This window comes from Aegilops tauschii, chromosome 2 (assembly GCF_002575655.3).
Source record: "Aegilops tauschii subsp. strangulata cultivar AL8/78 chromosome 2, Aet v6.0, whole genome shotgun sequence".
Lineage (NCBI taxonomy): Eukaryota > Viridiplantae > Streptophyta > Magnoliopsida > Poales > Poaceae > Aegilops > Aegilops tauschii.
The window spans coordinates 403,726,873-403,742,202 of record NC_053036.3 but is presented as its reverse complement, the minus strand read 5'-3'; the positions used below and the strand labels follow the sequence as shown (position 1 = coordinate 403,742,202).

General features: G+C 44.9%; 2 protein-coding genes across 2 annotated transcripts; one reads left to right on the top strand and one right to left on the bottom strand.

The window, feature by feature from the left end:
• Window positions 1-5,810: 5,810 nt before the first annotated feature.
• LOC109733795 (potassium channel KOR2) lies at window positions 5,811-9,655 on the top strand. The gene is made up of 11 exons (XM_020293006.2): window positions 5,811-6,207; window positions 6,416-6,637; window positions 6,715-6,778; window positions 6,896-7,235; window positions 7,315-7,610; window positions 7,710-7,781; window positions 7,868-7,966; window positions 8,072-8,296; window positions 8,383-8,571; window positions 8,724-8,799; window positions 9,168-9,655. The coding sequence occupies exons 1-11, from the start codon at window positions 5,906-5,908 to the stop codon at window positions 9,563-9,565; spliced, it is 2,283 nt and encodes a 760-aa protein (XP_020148595.2). The 5' UTR covers window positions 5,811-5,905; the 3' UTR covers window positions 9,566-9,655.
• Window positions 9,656-9,763: 108 nt separating this feature from the next.
• On the bottom strand, window positions 9,764-13,663 carry LOC109733796 (PHD finger protein ALFIN-LIKE 4). Its single transcript, XM_020293007.4, has 5 exons — window positions 13,062-13,663; window positions 12,941-12,973; window positions 11,973-12,201; window positions 10,604-10,721; window positions 9,764-10,510 (listed from the first exon to the last, which is right to left on the bottom strand). Exons 1-5 carry the CDS (start codon window positions 13,171-13,173, stop codon window positions 10,151-10,153), a joined length of 852 nt encoding a protein of 283 aa, XP_020148596.1. The 5' UTR covers window positions 13,174-13,663; the 3' UTR covers window positions 9,764-10,150.
• Window positions 13,664-15,330: the final 1,667 nt, after the last annotated feature.

Below are 15,330 nucleotides of genomic sequence, written 5' to 3'. Positions count from 1 at the left end.
CTACGTCTAGTCCAACACGGTACTAGAATTTGGATCACAATTTAACAATCTCCACCTTGAGCCAAATTCCCTCCAGTAGTCGAAGAAAGTGAATAACTCCATCCAAATCAGCATAAACACCTTGTGCGTCAAAGTCCATAGGACTAGTGAGAAATACCAACTAAGCCTGAGCAAAGCTCAAACTTATTGGTCGGAACTGGCTTTGTCATCATATCAGCAGGATTATCATGAGTACTTATCTTGCATACCTTCAAATCGCCTTCAGCAACAACATCTCGAATATAATGAAATCTGACATCAATGTGCTTTGTCCTCTCATGATACATTGGATTCTTTGTAAGATATATGGCACTTTGACTGTCAGAAAATATGGTAGGGCAAGATGGATCTCCACAAAGCTCAGTATACAAACCTCTCAACCAGATAGCTTCTTTGCATGCCTCAGAAATAGCCATATACTCGGCATCAGTAGTGGAACAAGCCACAATAGACTGCAAAGTTGCTCTCCAACTCACAGCACAACCACCAATGGTGAAAATATAACCTGTGAGTGATCTTCTCTTATCCAAATCACCAGCAAAATCAGAATCAACAAAACCAGCAAGTCCATCTCTAGTTTTCCCAAACTGTAAATAAGCAGTAGAAGTACCTCGCAGGTATCTGAAAATCCACTGAACTGCTCTCCAATACTCTTTTCCAGGATTAGCCATGTATCTACTGACAACACTCAATGCATAAGATAAATCCGGACGAGAACAAACCATGGCATACATAAGTGAACCAACTGCACTCGAATAGGGAACTCTAGACATGTACTCAATATCTGCATCTGACTTAGGACATAAGGATGATGATAACTTAAAGTGTGCAGCTAACGGAGTACTTACTGGCTTGGCATTATGCATATTAAAACGACGAAGGATTTTATCAATATATCCCTTCTGACTTAGATATACTTTTCCAGATGGTCTATCTCTGGATATTTCCATGCCAAGAATTTTCTTTGCTGCACCCAAATCCTTCATCTCAAATTCATTACTCAATTGCTTCTTTAGTTCATTAATCTCTGACATACTCTTTGCAGCAATTAGCATATCATCAACATAAAGGAGCAAATAAATAGTTGAACCTTTGACAGTTTTCAAATAAACACAACTATCATAATTAGACCTTTTGAAACCTTGAGAGAGCATAAAGGTGTCAAATCTCTTGTACCACTGTCTAGGGGATTGCTTCAATCCATAAAGAGATTTCTTTAACTTGCAGACAAGCTTTTCTTTTCCAGGAATAACAAAACCTTCAGGTTGTTCCATATAAATATCCTCTTCTAATTCTCCATGTAAAAATGCAGTTTTAACATCCAATTGTTCAAGCTCAAGATCATGCATGGCAACAATACTGAGTAAAGTGCGAATAGAGCTATGCTTCACAACAGGAGAAAAGACTTCGTTATAGTCAATACCTGGAATTTGACTGTAACCCTTAGCAACTAACCTTGCTTTATATCTTGTCTCATCATTAGGAGAAACACCTTCTTTCCTCTTGAAAACCCACTTGCAACGAATAGGTTTCTTCTCTCTAGGTAATTTTACTAAATCCCAAGTGCCATTCTTTTCAAGTGATTCCATCTCATCATGCATAGCGGTCATCCACTTATTACTATCACCAGAAATAATAGCCTCGGTATATGAAGAAGGCTCAGCATTACCTTCAATTTCTTCTGCAACAGATAAAGCAAAAGAAACAATATTGCACTCTTCAATTAACCTGTCAGGTTTATTAATACCCCGCCTAACTCTGTCACGTGCAAGATTCCAACTGGGTGGAACAATAGGCTGATTTTGAGTGGGAGTGACATGTTCATCATCAACGACGGGATCATCATGTGCATCAACAATTTCCTTACCAGATGTATCACCTGAATCAATAACATGCTCCACCTAAACAATAGGCTGTTGTTCACTTTCAACGGGAACATTAGTAGATGAAACATCATGTAACATATCAGATTCATTAAAGATAACATTTCTGCTAATAACAACCTTCTGGGTTTCAGGATTCCACAATTTAAAACCTTTAACACCAGACTTATAACCAAGAAAGATGCACTTAACAGCCCTAGGCTCCAATTTTCCATTATCAACATGAGCATAAGCAGTGCAACCAAAAACTCTCAATTGTGAATAATCAGCAGGTGAACCAGACCATACCTCAATTGGAGTTTTCTTATTAAGAGCAATAGATGGTGAACGGTTAATGAGATAACAAGCAGTGGAAGCAGCCTCAACCCAAAAACGCCTATGCAAACCTGCATTGGACAACATGCAACGGGCTCTGGAAATAATGGTCCTGTTCATACGCTCAGCAGCACCGTTTTGTTGAGGAGTATAAGGAACGGTGTAATGTCTGACAATGCCTTCAGACTTACAATAATTCTTAAATTGCTTAGAACAGAATTCCATACCATTATCAGTGGGAAGTATTTTTACCTTCTTTTCAGTTTGTCTCTCAATCATAATCTTCCACTCCTTAAAAGCTGAGAATGCTTCATATTTATGCTTCAAGAAATAAGGCCAAACTTTTCTCGAATAATCATCAATAATAGTCAGCATGTAATTAGCACCACCTAGTGACTTCTTGCGAGATGGTCCCCATAAATCAGAATGGACATAATCAAGAATACCTTCGGTTGTATGAGTCGAAGTGTTGAACTTCACCCTCTTATGCTTGCCGAAGATACAATGCTCACAAAATTCCAATTTACCAGGTTCATATCCATCAAGAAGACCTCTCTTATTTAACTCTGCCAAACCAAGTTCACTCATATGTCCAAGACGCATATGCCAAAGGTTAGCAGCATCACAATCAGAATTCTTTGAAATAACTGGAGTAGCGTTACCTGAAACGGTAGAACCTCGAAGGTAATAAAGACCATTGGTCGAACTTAAGTCACCTTTCATCACAATAAAGGAACCTTTGGTGACCTTCAAAACACTATCTCCACCTGAATACCTGTACCCCTTTGCATCAAGGGCACTCACAGAGATAAGATTTCTCTTCATCTTCGGAATATACCGAACATCTGTCAAAGTTCTGATTGTACCATCAAACATCTTGATTCGAATAGAACCTATGCCTTCAATCTTGCATGGTGAATTATCAAAACCCAAAACGGAACCAGCAAAAGTAGCGGAATCAAAAGTATTAAACCAATCTCTATGTGGACACATATGAAAAGTGCATGCAGTGTCAAGTACCCACTCATCATTGGTCTCAGCACATCCAGCAATAACGACAAGAGCATCATCGGAACTATCATCACGAGCAACGTTAGCAGAATTTTCACCTTGTTTGTTACCTTTTCTCTTCTCTTTATTCTGCAACTTGAAACACTCAGAGATGTCATGCCCGTCTCTCTTGCAATACCTGCAATACTTCTTGTCTCTAGATTGCGACCGGCCCCTATAGCCGTTCTTACTTTTGCCTTTGTTTCCATTATTTGAGTTCTTCTCCTTTGTCCTACCACGAACAGATAATCCCTCGGCTTGGGATGAACTCGAACCATCATGAGGCACCATTAATTTCATCTTCTCCTTAGAGTTCAAAGCTTCATAAACTTCATTAAGTGTGAGAGTATCACGACTGTATAATATGGTGTCTCTAAAATTGGTATAAGAACTTGGCAGTGAACAAAGTAACATTAAAGCAGTATCTTCCTCTTCATACTTAACCTCCATTGCAGCTAGATCAGATATGATCTCTTTAAATTCTGAAATATGATTCAAAACATTACCTCCCTCGGGTAACCTATGCAGGAATAATTTTTGCTTCAGATGCATCTTGCTGGTGAGATCTTTAGTCATGCAAATCCCTTCCAGCTTTAACCATAGAGCGGCGGCAGTTTTCTCGCTCAAAACTTCCTGCAAAATATTATTATGCAAATGGAGTTGAATTTGTGACAAAGCCTTACAATCAATTCTTTTCTCCTCATCAGTCCAATCCTGAATTCTATTCTTCCCAAAACTATCCAGTGCTTCATCATAGTCGGACTGTGCCAACAACACCCGCATCTTGACTTGTCATAGGGTAAACCTTGTGTCACGGTCCAGCAGCGGAAGATCGTACTTTATGGATGCCATAAGTAGATAAATCTGTGTGCACAAAGTAATACAAGCCGATAGAAAATTCTTGATAGAATTAATATGCGGAGCAAAAAATCTGAGTAAAATAGATAGCACCTAGTAGCTCTGGTAGACGTAGCAGTTGCCCAAGAAAAAAAAGTATCCTTGTAGCCTTCACAGGAACAGGAGTACTAGTTGAAACCAATTGATAAATCACCACGTACTAGAAGTAGTACTAGTTGATCAGGAAGTAGCAACTTTCTTCACGGGAGTAGCAGCGGATGGCTGCCTCGGGACTTGAATCGAGCAGGCCAGCAACTCGGTGGAACAGTTGCAAATTGATCTGACCGCGTGATCAGATGAGTAGTACTCGATGGAAACGGCTATCGATTCCCTCGAACTCCTGTCGGTCTCGGCCACGCGCGGCTGTAGCGGCTCGTATAGCAGCTCGCACCGGAAACAGTCTTCAATCCGGAGATCGCAGGACGGCGGCGCGCACAGCCGTAACCCTAATCTCCGTCGCAAATCTCGTATCTATAAACTTGGCTCTAATACCACTTGTTAGATAATAACGAGAAATAAACGAGACAAAGAGACATGGATTTTTACGTGGAAACCCTTGCGGGAGAAAACCACGGACGCACGAAGGCGCAATCACTATGAGGAGGAGTATTACAAGCACGAGACGATAGACTGTCTTAGGTGCGACTACATGATGTATATATGAGGAGCAACACATAGGAGTCCTTGTAGGACAAGTAAACGAGTTGTACTCGTACGCGTCGACGCCAACGCAAAGGCCCACACCGGTTGTACTACGTCTAGTCCAACACGGTACTAGAATTTGGATCACAATTTAACAGGCACGGCTTCGCCGGTCGGCCCTCCGGCGGCGGCGATGCGGGGGTGGGCGCCGGAGGTGGCCGCTTGCAGCGGCGGCTAGGGTTCCCCCGTGCCGGGACGGGGACCGGGGGGAGGAGGGACTGCGTCACAAACTCACAATCACAGTAACATCAAGCTGGAGTTAAATTTGATCAAACAGTTCGGAGAGCATCCGGGGAAAAAACAGTTCCGAGAGCATCCGGGGAACAGTTCCGAGAACATCCGGGGAAACACTCATGCAGTTACCATGAGCAGCAAGGGATCCGAGCCTGATCAGACAGGATCCTCAATGCTGCTGGTGGGTGGTGGCAACATGAGTTACCACGTCCAACTGACCCCAGCAGTAGGATCTTTGACTGGCACAAGTGATTGACCAGTACTCGAAGCTAAGATGACTAGACTGCAATGATGTGATGAAGAAAGGCCAGTAGTACTTTGCAGCATGATTGCTACACACCGCCCATGCATGCAGTCAGTGCACGAGAAAGGCGCTTGCAACGCTGCAATAATTTTCACTTTGGGCGACGCCCCAAAAATAAAATGAACCGGTGGTTATATATGCCAAACAAACTAAAACCACATGTAGAGGGGAAAAGGCGTAACAGATTGGGCGGCAGATTAGTTTGTTTGTTTAGGCAGTGGTACGTAGCTAGTGCTTGCACCATGCTGCAGCATGGAACAGAAGCAGCTTTGCAAGTGGTTTGCTCGAGCATTAAAAAGGTGATACAGGAGGCGAGGCGGTGACACCATGCGTAACCGGAACTGAACCCGATCGCCCCCAGTTGGGCAAAGCCCCCAACAACCACCTGCATCGGCCGAATGCTAGTGCCGTCCGTTCGTGCAGTGCGGTGCCCAATCACCCCTTGCGCAACCAAAAGCTAGTGGCATCTGTACGGGCCCACATGTTCGATCATATATGTATATATATGTACAGCGTCATGTGCCTGCATTGGACTGCTCAGAGCAACACATTCAACACACGCAAATTGCTAATACTAGAGAGAGAGGGATCGGGAGAAGGCATGGAGAGGGAGATTGGTGCAGAGTATGAGCTGAATGAGATAGATGGTGGCACGTTGCATGGCTCTGTGGGGAGCAGGCTCTCCCTGTTCGCCAGGGAGTTAAAGTGGAGAAGCAGCAGCAGCGCCCTGAGGCTCCCCAACAATTGCTATGGCAGCAGCTTTGTCATCGACCCCAATGGAAGGTACGTCCGTAAAATCGAGCTCTGTGAATTAAGCTGGAAGCCAAACAGTGCTGAAAAGGATTATTCAAATGTTGCATTCAAAAGCAATTAGAGAACTTGTGCATGAGAATGATGAGATATGCACACCATGCAGAGGCATGGAAGCATGGAGCTATCTAGGCAGCCATGGTTCTTGATGTTGAACGTGCTCTGCTATGCTCTGCTGCAGGTGGTACAGGATGTGGTCGAACATGATGTTCCTCTGGTCCATCTACTCCGTCTTCTACACCCCCTTCGCATTCTGCTTCTTCCGGGGCATCCCCGAGCACCTGCTGGACCTCGAGTGCGTGCAGCTCATCTTCCTCGCCGACGTCGCCGTCCACTTCTTCCTCGCCTATCGGGATCCTCACACCCACCGGGTGGTCTACGACCAGCAGAGGATCGCGCTACGGTGAGCTCACTTCTCACAATCAACTCAAGACAGAATGGCAGTTTTCTGAATCTCTGAAAGTGTTCTTGCTTTTTCAGCTACATCAAGGGCAGCTTCGCTCTCGACATGCTCGGATGCTTCCCCTGGGACGCCGTCTACAAGGTAAATCAACTTGGTTCAGGACTAACATTTATGCATCGGAAAGAATGAAAAAGAAGATGATACACACACGACACACCATGAGTCCATGACACCATTGCTGGCTCCTTGCGTGATCAGTTTACAGGGAGGATGGAGGTGGTGAGGTACCTGGTGTGGCTGCGGCTGTACAGGGCGAGGAAGATCCAGGGCTTCTTCAAGAAGATGGAGAAGGACATCCGCATCAGCTACCTCTTCACGCGGATCGCGAAGCTGGCCACCGTGGAGCTCTACTGCACGCACACCGCCGCCTGCGTCTTCTACTACCTCGCCACCACGCTGCCTCCGGCGCGCGAGGGGGGCACCTGGATCGGGAGCCTCACCATGGGCGACCAGAGCTACATCAACTTCAGGAAGGTCGACCTGCTCACCCGCTACATCACCTCCCTCTACCTCGCCATCGTCACCATGGCCACAGTCGGTAATAAGCATTCTCGACGCCATGCATGTCCCATGTCGGTTGCAGTTCTTCATCTGACACAAGAAAAAAACATGTGCAGGTTATGGTGATGTCCATGCGGTGAACCCAAGGGAGATGGTGTTCATCGTGGGGTACGTCTCCTTCAGCATGCTGCTCGGCGCCTACCTCATCGGGAACATGACGGCGCTCATCGTCAAGGGGTCCAGGACCGAGCGCTTCCGGGACAAGATGACAGAGCTCATCCGGTACATGAACAGGAACCGGCTGGGCAGCGACATAAGGTCCCAGGTGAAGGCGCACCTGCTGCTGCAGTACGAGAGCAGCTACAAGAGAGACAGGATCGTCGACGACATACCCGCCGCCGTCCGATCCAAGGTACTGTTCAGGGCTTCAGGCTATTTTTTTTCTCTGACCAAATAATACAGATGAGAAATTTTGATTAATTTGAGCATTTTTGTTTTACACATCTCACAGACACTGTACCTGGACACGGTATCAAAAGTGCACCTGTTCAGAGGATGCTCAGAAGACTTCCTGAGCCAGATTGTAAGAACTTGAGTAGACTCATGCTTGTCTCACTGCAGTTTATCTCAGGTGGACAATTCATCTAACTCTTCAGTTGATGGTTTCAGGTGGTTAAAATACAGGAAGAATTCTTCCTCCCTGGGGAAGTTATTTTGGAGCAAGGCACTGTGGTGGATCAGATATACATTGTGGCACATGGATGTCTGGTACTACTATTTTTCACGGAATTTAACTATCTCCATAAACCAATAGAAAACATAACTCTACTGTATTCCTGACCTCCACCTATCATGTTTCATGTGATCTTACAGGAAGAGATCGCCGCCGCCAGAGAAGGTGGATCAGAAGAGATCGTCTCAGAACTGCTGCCCTATGACATAGTCGGTGACGTCGCTGTGATCTGCAACACTCGACAGCCATACACAGTTAGAGCCAGTGAACTCTGCAGCCTCTTGAGAATTGACAAGCAGTCCCTGACTGGCATCTTGCAAATGTACCTCAAGGATAGCCGTCAGATACTGAGCAACCTACTCAAGGTACATCCTAATTTAGCAGTAGAATCATAGTAAATGTTAGTGCTTCGGCGCAAAAAATTAGCGGTACTGAAGCATTTCTTCTGCAGGGGAAACGAACCGAGTCAAAGGGGAAGCAACTAGAATCAGATATCACATACCTTATAGCAAAGCAAGAAGCTGACCTGGTCCTTGGAGTCAACAATGCTGCCTACCATGGAGACTTGTTTCGGTTGAAAGGCTTGATCGGTGCAGGAGCAGATCCGAGTAAACCGGATTACGACGGGAGGACCTCCTTGGTACGTGAACCCTTGCAGATCAATCGTCAGTCAAATTATTACAGGAGTTCCACACACTAACTAGTACTAAAAGTAAATTGCAAAAATCATCAGTCAAGATTCTATTTGCACAGTGACAACTCTTCAACTTTTCCCACATATTTGCCTTGCAGCATGTGGCAGCATCAAGAGGATACGAAGATATCGTCAGGTTCCTTATCAAGCGAGGAGCAAACGTCAACAGCATAGGTGCGACTTCTTTTTTTTTTGAAACAAGGCAAAAGATTTGCCATTTCATTGATTAAGAAAGGAGTTATCGAACAAGGGCCGCAAGGCGGCAAAATAAAATGTCTACTCTCGCGGCATTACAGAACTCATGTGCTTTGCACCCGTCACTGCCCAAAGAGACACCTCCTCTTTGATCTTACAGATTAGAACCATGGAAGGGATGCCCGTGTTTCGAAAGACCCTAGCGTTAAGCTCTGTCCATATCTCCCATGAGATAAGCATCATCAAGGAGGCTAGCACCTTAGGGGAGCCAAGGCGACTTCTTTTTTCCATTTTAAGAAGAAACAGTTCAAATCACTGACACACACACACACATCTGATAAATGCAGATAAGTCTGGGAAGTCGCCGCTGCTGCAAGCGGTGAAATCAGGGCACGAGAGGATCATCTCGCTGCTGGTGGCGCACGGCGCGGCGCTGAACCTGGAGGACGCAGGAGGCTACCTGTGCAGGGTGGTCGCCCAGGGCAAGATCGACCTGCTCAGGAGGCTGCTCAGGTTCGGCATCGACCCCAACTGCAGGAACTACGACCGGAGGACGCCGCTCCACGTTGCCGCCAGCGAGGGCCTGCACCTTGTCGCCGGGATGCTGGTGGAGTTCGGGGCTGACATTGCGGCGACGGACAGGTGGGGGAACACGCCACTCGACGAAGCACGACGGTGCGGCTGCAAGCCGCTGGTGAGGATCCTGGAGCAGGCTAGAGCTGCTGCTGCTCCAGCAGATCAGTGATTAGGTTCATCAATCCATTTGGTTGGGAGGACATCTGTAGACTGTAGTTCATGTAGGCTAGGGGTAGGAACTATTATTGGCGATGCAATATTCTTTCTGAGAGCATCATTTCGAAGAAAAGTAGCACCCCGGATACCATGGCAAAGATGTGTATCCAGTGTGAGTAACAATGGCAGGCAAAAGCAAACGGATGGCATGTCAATTCACTAACCAACCATTTCATTACTCTAGAGGTGGGTTTTCACGCTCAACAATCCATCAAAACTAGTAGAAGGCAGCAGATGGCCGACTCATACTACTGCCAACATAGTACAGTACTACCTGTACTATGTCCCCTCAGATGATTTTGATTTGAAACGGTCTCAGAACTCAAAAAAAGGAGCACCACATTCGGATGTTTGAACCCGAGCCAACGGCCTGTACAAATCCACCTCCTGTCCCCATCACCAGCCAAAATCCTAACATGTCACCAAGCTAACGCAACAGTGGAGCAAACAGCATCGTTGGGAAATGAGAGAATTTCCCATGGTTCAACAAGCATCACCAGTCACCACCATCACGAGTCGGAAGCTTTCATCGTCACCGCTATATTGAGTCAGAAGCTTTTGTCGTGGCTTTGTAGCTGCAACCAGGGCACATGTAGTCCTCGATTCGGCTCGCCATCTCAGCAGTCACGCCGACACACTTGCCGTGGAACCACCTCTGACAGTGGTCGCAGCCAATCCATAGGTGCCCGTCGTTAGCGCTGTAGATCTCCTTGCAACCGGCACACTTGGTTATAGCTTGATCCTCGCCGCCTCCACCCTCTTTGCCACCATCCTCTTCCTTGAGCATTGGCCGGTCCTCCATTACCGTCCAGCTGTTAAAATCGGCGTAGTTATCTTCCTTGGGCGTCGGCAGGGCCGGTGTCACCGGCTTGCAGTTAGAAGTGAATTGGTTTGGTGGCTGGAAAGGGATGCAGAATGAGTGATAATTGATAAAGCCTGTGTTTGATATGGACAACAAATAAGGAATGTCGTGTGGTCAGCTCATGTTTACCTGGGAGCTGGACTTATTTTTCCTGCTGCCGTTGGCGGTCTGTGCTTGCCTCTCATAGCTTCCTGTCACAGCTTCATAGACAGTGGGAAGACGATTGATCAACCTGAAGAGCTGTTCCCTGCAACCAAAATACAAGTGCCACTTCAGCACCATTATCAAACACCATGATAGCAATCAGTACTTCGTACCAAACTAAACACCGTACTCCGGATACACCTATCTAGGCTGGCATAGAAATGACATGCATCACAAAACAAGCTCCATTCAGAAGCAAGAACGTAAAGGAGAACCATGCCACATAGGTTCAGAACCCAGCACTATCATTGCAACTTTAGAAGACAGCAGCAGTTCATTAAGTAGGTATGATGGTTTATCTCAAGAAGTTGCACAAATCTGTCAGCATGAGTTGAAGTGAAAAGCAAATTGGTCCTCCAAGTTTGGTTCTTAGACAAGAACAAGCAGGAGGAATGTTGCCCATCTTACCCAAAGAAGGCCAAGTTTAAAAAACACATTACATCTAGCCCATTTTTGCCGAAGACAAAATGAATGGCTGGAAATGATAATGACAATACTGCAATCTATGCACCATAAAAAAATGTGAAACTGTAGCAAAATTATTCAACAATCATGACATATACTACCTCCGTTCCGAAATATGACATTTTAGAGACTTGTACAGAGGGAGTAGAAGATAATTTAGGGGATATAAATACAATTGAAAATGTAAACGATGAAGCATTCGACGATTGAAGTTAGAACATCACTATAGACAGTAAGAAATGCTTAAATACTGATGATTTCTTGAAATATACAGCAAGCTAGATAAGAATATCAGTACTGATACTTTCCACCAAATATACATCCTCAGTACTGCTCCACTTACCATTTTGATCAGCTTTTTTCTTCGTTCAGACATCATTCAATTAGTAGAGGTTTATATTCAACTAGTGAAAAGATTCAAATATTTATCATAACACTCTGCACTTGTTGGGTTACAAGAATTGTAAAAGGTGTATGCACCTAACAACTAATTCTAGGCTCTATGAGAAATAAGAAGGTAAAAGAGAGAAAGGGCATTTTAAAAAATAAGGTCCATTATCTGAGTGAACTATGACAAAGATTAGCAAAAGGACCTAAGACTCACAGATTTACATACATTACAAATTCTCATTGAGGTATTTCCAAATGAAAATGAAATGAAATGTATGACACAGTGCTGAACGTCTTTGTGCATAGTAAGTTGTAGCAAGCAAAGCATGGACTGTATCACGCAATACATTCAACGCATAGAATGTCCTGCTTGAAAAAGAAAGAGGATTGTAAAAGAAAAGGAGAAATATAGCATTTGCAGTAAAGAAAAGCAGCATACCTGCCAACTCTGTCAAATGAGACACGACCCGCATGGTAAAATGCTATGGACATTAACCATGCATCACTATGAATAGCTATCATAGATAGCCAAACTTTCTTGGGTGTAACATCACGAGCAAAGTTTATCCCACATACTGGCTCAGGAAGTTGAACAGGGATCTCCTCAGGTAGTTGACTCACTTCCCAGGTCCCATCAGGCAGTCCAAAGAGGCACAAGGCCTTCTCGTCTGGCAAATAAAGGGTCATCACAAGTCAGAGTTGTGCCTACGAAGATGACAACCTTGTTCATTCCACAAGTAACCCAGAAAACGACATAACACAAAATGAACATGCTAGTGCATGCAGTATCATAAATTTAATGAAAACCCACAAGCACATACAAGCTGATGCCGACACAGAGTACAGCAACAGTACGCATTTTGCAGTGACACCCAACTACAGACAGGCAACTAGGAAATTCGGGACTTCCAATTCTGCAGCTCAATCCTTTGGCCACTCAAAGCTCGACAGGCAATTCCAATTTACCCACATTGTTACTTTGTTAGTATTCATGGCAATTTCTCCAATTTACAGCTGAATATAAGCAGAAGTGATGGTTAAATGTTCTGGTATCTTAATCAGATAGGGCATACAGAATTTCAATTGCACCAAGCTCGCAATTCTGCCATGATTTGACTCCCTGACTATTAAATTTGACTCATCACTCATTAGCAAATTCGTTCCATCGGAGACTACCGGAATTAGTTCATCAATCATTCCACTGGTAAGTGGTAACGCAATGAAAACTACCAATATTACGGAATCAGCAACTACATCGAGCATCACGAGGCAATCAAATAACGTCAGTGAAACTACATATTTATTAACCTTGGGGTTGCCTCTGTACATATTTCTACCTGCTAATAGATGAAAACCACAAATTCCATCTGCCCCAAAATCAACATCAGAAGAAGTAAGGAAACTCACCAGGGTCGCACTGCTCGTAGAACTCCTCCACATCTGCGGACCAATAATTAACAGGTTAAAACAACCATCAGCGTGAAAAAACCCCGTACCAAAATCCACACCAGAGAGGGGGAGGGGGGACCTTCGGTGAGGGCCTTCACAATGCCGGCGCGGCGGCCGCGGTACTGCCTGAAGACGAACTCCGGGGAGTGCCCGTTCGGGTGGACGGCAGACGAGAGGACGCCGTCGGCCATCGCCAGCACCCAGTACGAGGCCCGCCGGAAATAGGGTTTTGATGGTGGAGGGGGAGGGGTAATCCGGGTGATTTATTACGTTCGTGGCTTCGCGAGAAAGCCGCAATTTGAGATTTTGAAGGTTGGCGAAGTGGGGCCGGGTGGAGTTCATGAGTCCCCCGTCTTTACTCCTGACTGTGAAGCCACGCATGATACTTTTTCTTTTCGAGAATACGTCAAAGGCGTACCGTATTTTTTATAGAAGGGGAAAAAATGTTATACAAGAATTCGCGTTGTGACTAGAAAGCCTACACGGAAACTCCGGCTCTGAAAGGAAACAAAAGCCTACTCTCTCATGCCCGAGGCTGCATTGGTTTCCTTTTACGTGCAACAGTTTTTCGTTACGTGCAACAAGTGCGTATGTAAGTGTCTGGTTTACCTTTGAGAGACGGAATCGGCATATCAGCGTCTTGTAGTCGACGGGAATATCTCCTCCTACTGAACGCGCATCGTCAAAAATCTTTAAATATATCCAGGAATAAATGTGAGCACTAGGACTTGAACCCTGATGGGCTGGGAATACCAGTGTCCACCTAACCATCTATCCACACGTTGGTTTGCAAGTGTTTGGTTTTCTGATTATAGATTTTAGAAAAAAGAGGATTATCCTGACTTCTGCGTCATTTCAATGTGGACAATCGTAATCTTGTTTTTCTCATGGATGTTATATATCATTCAGGGCATCTCTAAAGGATTAAGAAGTGAAAAAAAAGTCACCACGAAGGGCAAAGCCCTTCTCCCTATATATCCATGGATTATCAACACAGGCGGTTCCGAAAAATGGTTGTGCCGGGCCGAGTATTAACGCCATAAGCTTTGAGGGGGAAAGGGGAACCGCCGCCTGCCCATATACGAAAACCTCGTTCAAAGCCTGATTTTGCATTAGTGCTTGAGCAGGTAACGAATATGTCTGGTCTATGTGCTGCATGTTCCTGCAAGGTTTTGTATGGACGTGTTTTTATTCTAAATGAAAATACAGCTTAAACATAGAACTTACGAGGTCAAGGATATTCCATGGATTCTTCTCCTTTCTTTTCGTCTTGAGCTAGGCGGTGCATCCAACAATTGTGAGCGACTCTTTCCATCTAGGGGGCAACTTGTTTTGCCCATGTGAGAGCTGGACTAGACACATTTTCTTGATGTTGCACTAAGTAGGTGTTGGATTTCAAGCTGGTGTTAAAGATTATAAATTGACTTATTATGCCCCAGAGTATGACACTAGGGATATTGATATCTTGGCAGCATTTTAAGTAAGTCCTCAGCCTGGGGTTCCACCCGAAGAAGTAGGGGTTGCAATAGCTGCCGAATCTTTTACTGGTACATGGACAACCGTTTGGACTGATGGACTTACCAGTCTTGATTGAAACTTGGTTTAGTATTGAGATCTTCCAACGTTTAGTATTAAGGTTCTTCTCTTCTAGCCCTCGAGTAACATTTATCCGTTGAGCGACGGCCCTTTCACTCGGCATTGTCGGATCCCTAAGGTCGACTTTCATCTCTACTCCACGGGTGAGTCTTGCATTCGAGCTCCCTTTTGACTTTGCACTCGAGGATCAATGTCCGTTTGGCCCGAGGAAACCTTTGCATGTCTCCGTTACCTTTTGGGAGGCCTATGCCCCATAAAAACTGTCTACCTGAGACTGTCCCTTGCCCGTGGGTCTGACACAAGGTTAGAATGCGAGTTCTTCTGATATTGACAAAGGTGTTAGGATCGAGTTCCTAAGGACTAGAGGGGTTGAATAGTCCTATCAATAAAAACTATACCCAATTCTATAAGTTGGCGGTTTTAAGCTACAAGCTGCTAGGTTGGTCCTTAGGGATACACTTAACAAACACACTACAAAGAGTATGGCAGCGAAATAAAGTAACTTGCAAGAAAGTAAAAGTTGAGTAATGCAAACACAAAGGGCTCGATGATGTCTCTATGGTTCAAATAGTTGGCACTATTCTACTACACCTTGATAGGGCTTCAAGCCAAATGGCTTTAAGATCACAAGGATCCTGAGTGTTTAGCCCATGAAGTAAAAACAACTAGTTCCATCATGGCTTGTACCGAAAAGCCTCACTATGGTGTAGATCTTCACAATGTACGTTAGCTCTGAGTTTTCACAAACTCTC

Coding starts and splice junctions, on each gene's coding strand:
- LOC109733795 (XM_020293006.2), top strand. CDS start 5,906: ATGTTCGATCATATATGTATATATATGTACAGCGTCATGTGCCTGCAT. Junction 6,208..6,415: donor GTCATCGACCCCAATGGAAG/GTACGTCCGTAA, acceptor GCTCTGCTGCAG/GTGGTACAGGATGTGGTCGA. Junction 8,800..9,167: donor AGCAAACGTCAACAGCATAG/GTGCGACTTCTT, acceptor TGATAAATGCAG/ATAAGTCTGGGAAGTCGCCG.
- LOC109733796 (XM_020293007.4), bottom strand. CDS start 13,173: ATGGCCGACGGCGTCCTCTCGTCTGCCGTCCACCCGAACGGGCACTCC. Junction 12,974..13,061: donor TGTGAAGGCCCTCACCGAAG/GTCCCCCCTCCC, acceptor ATTGGTCCGCAG/ATGTGGAGGAGTTCTACGAG. Junction 10,722..11,972: donor TCATTTGACAGAGTTGGCAG/GTATGCTGCTTT, acceptor TTTTGGTTGCAG/GGAACAGCTCTTCAGGTTGA.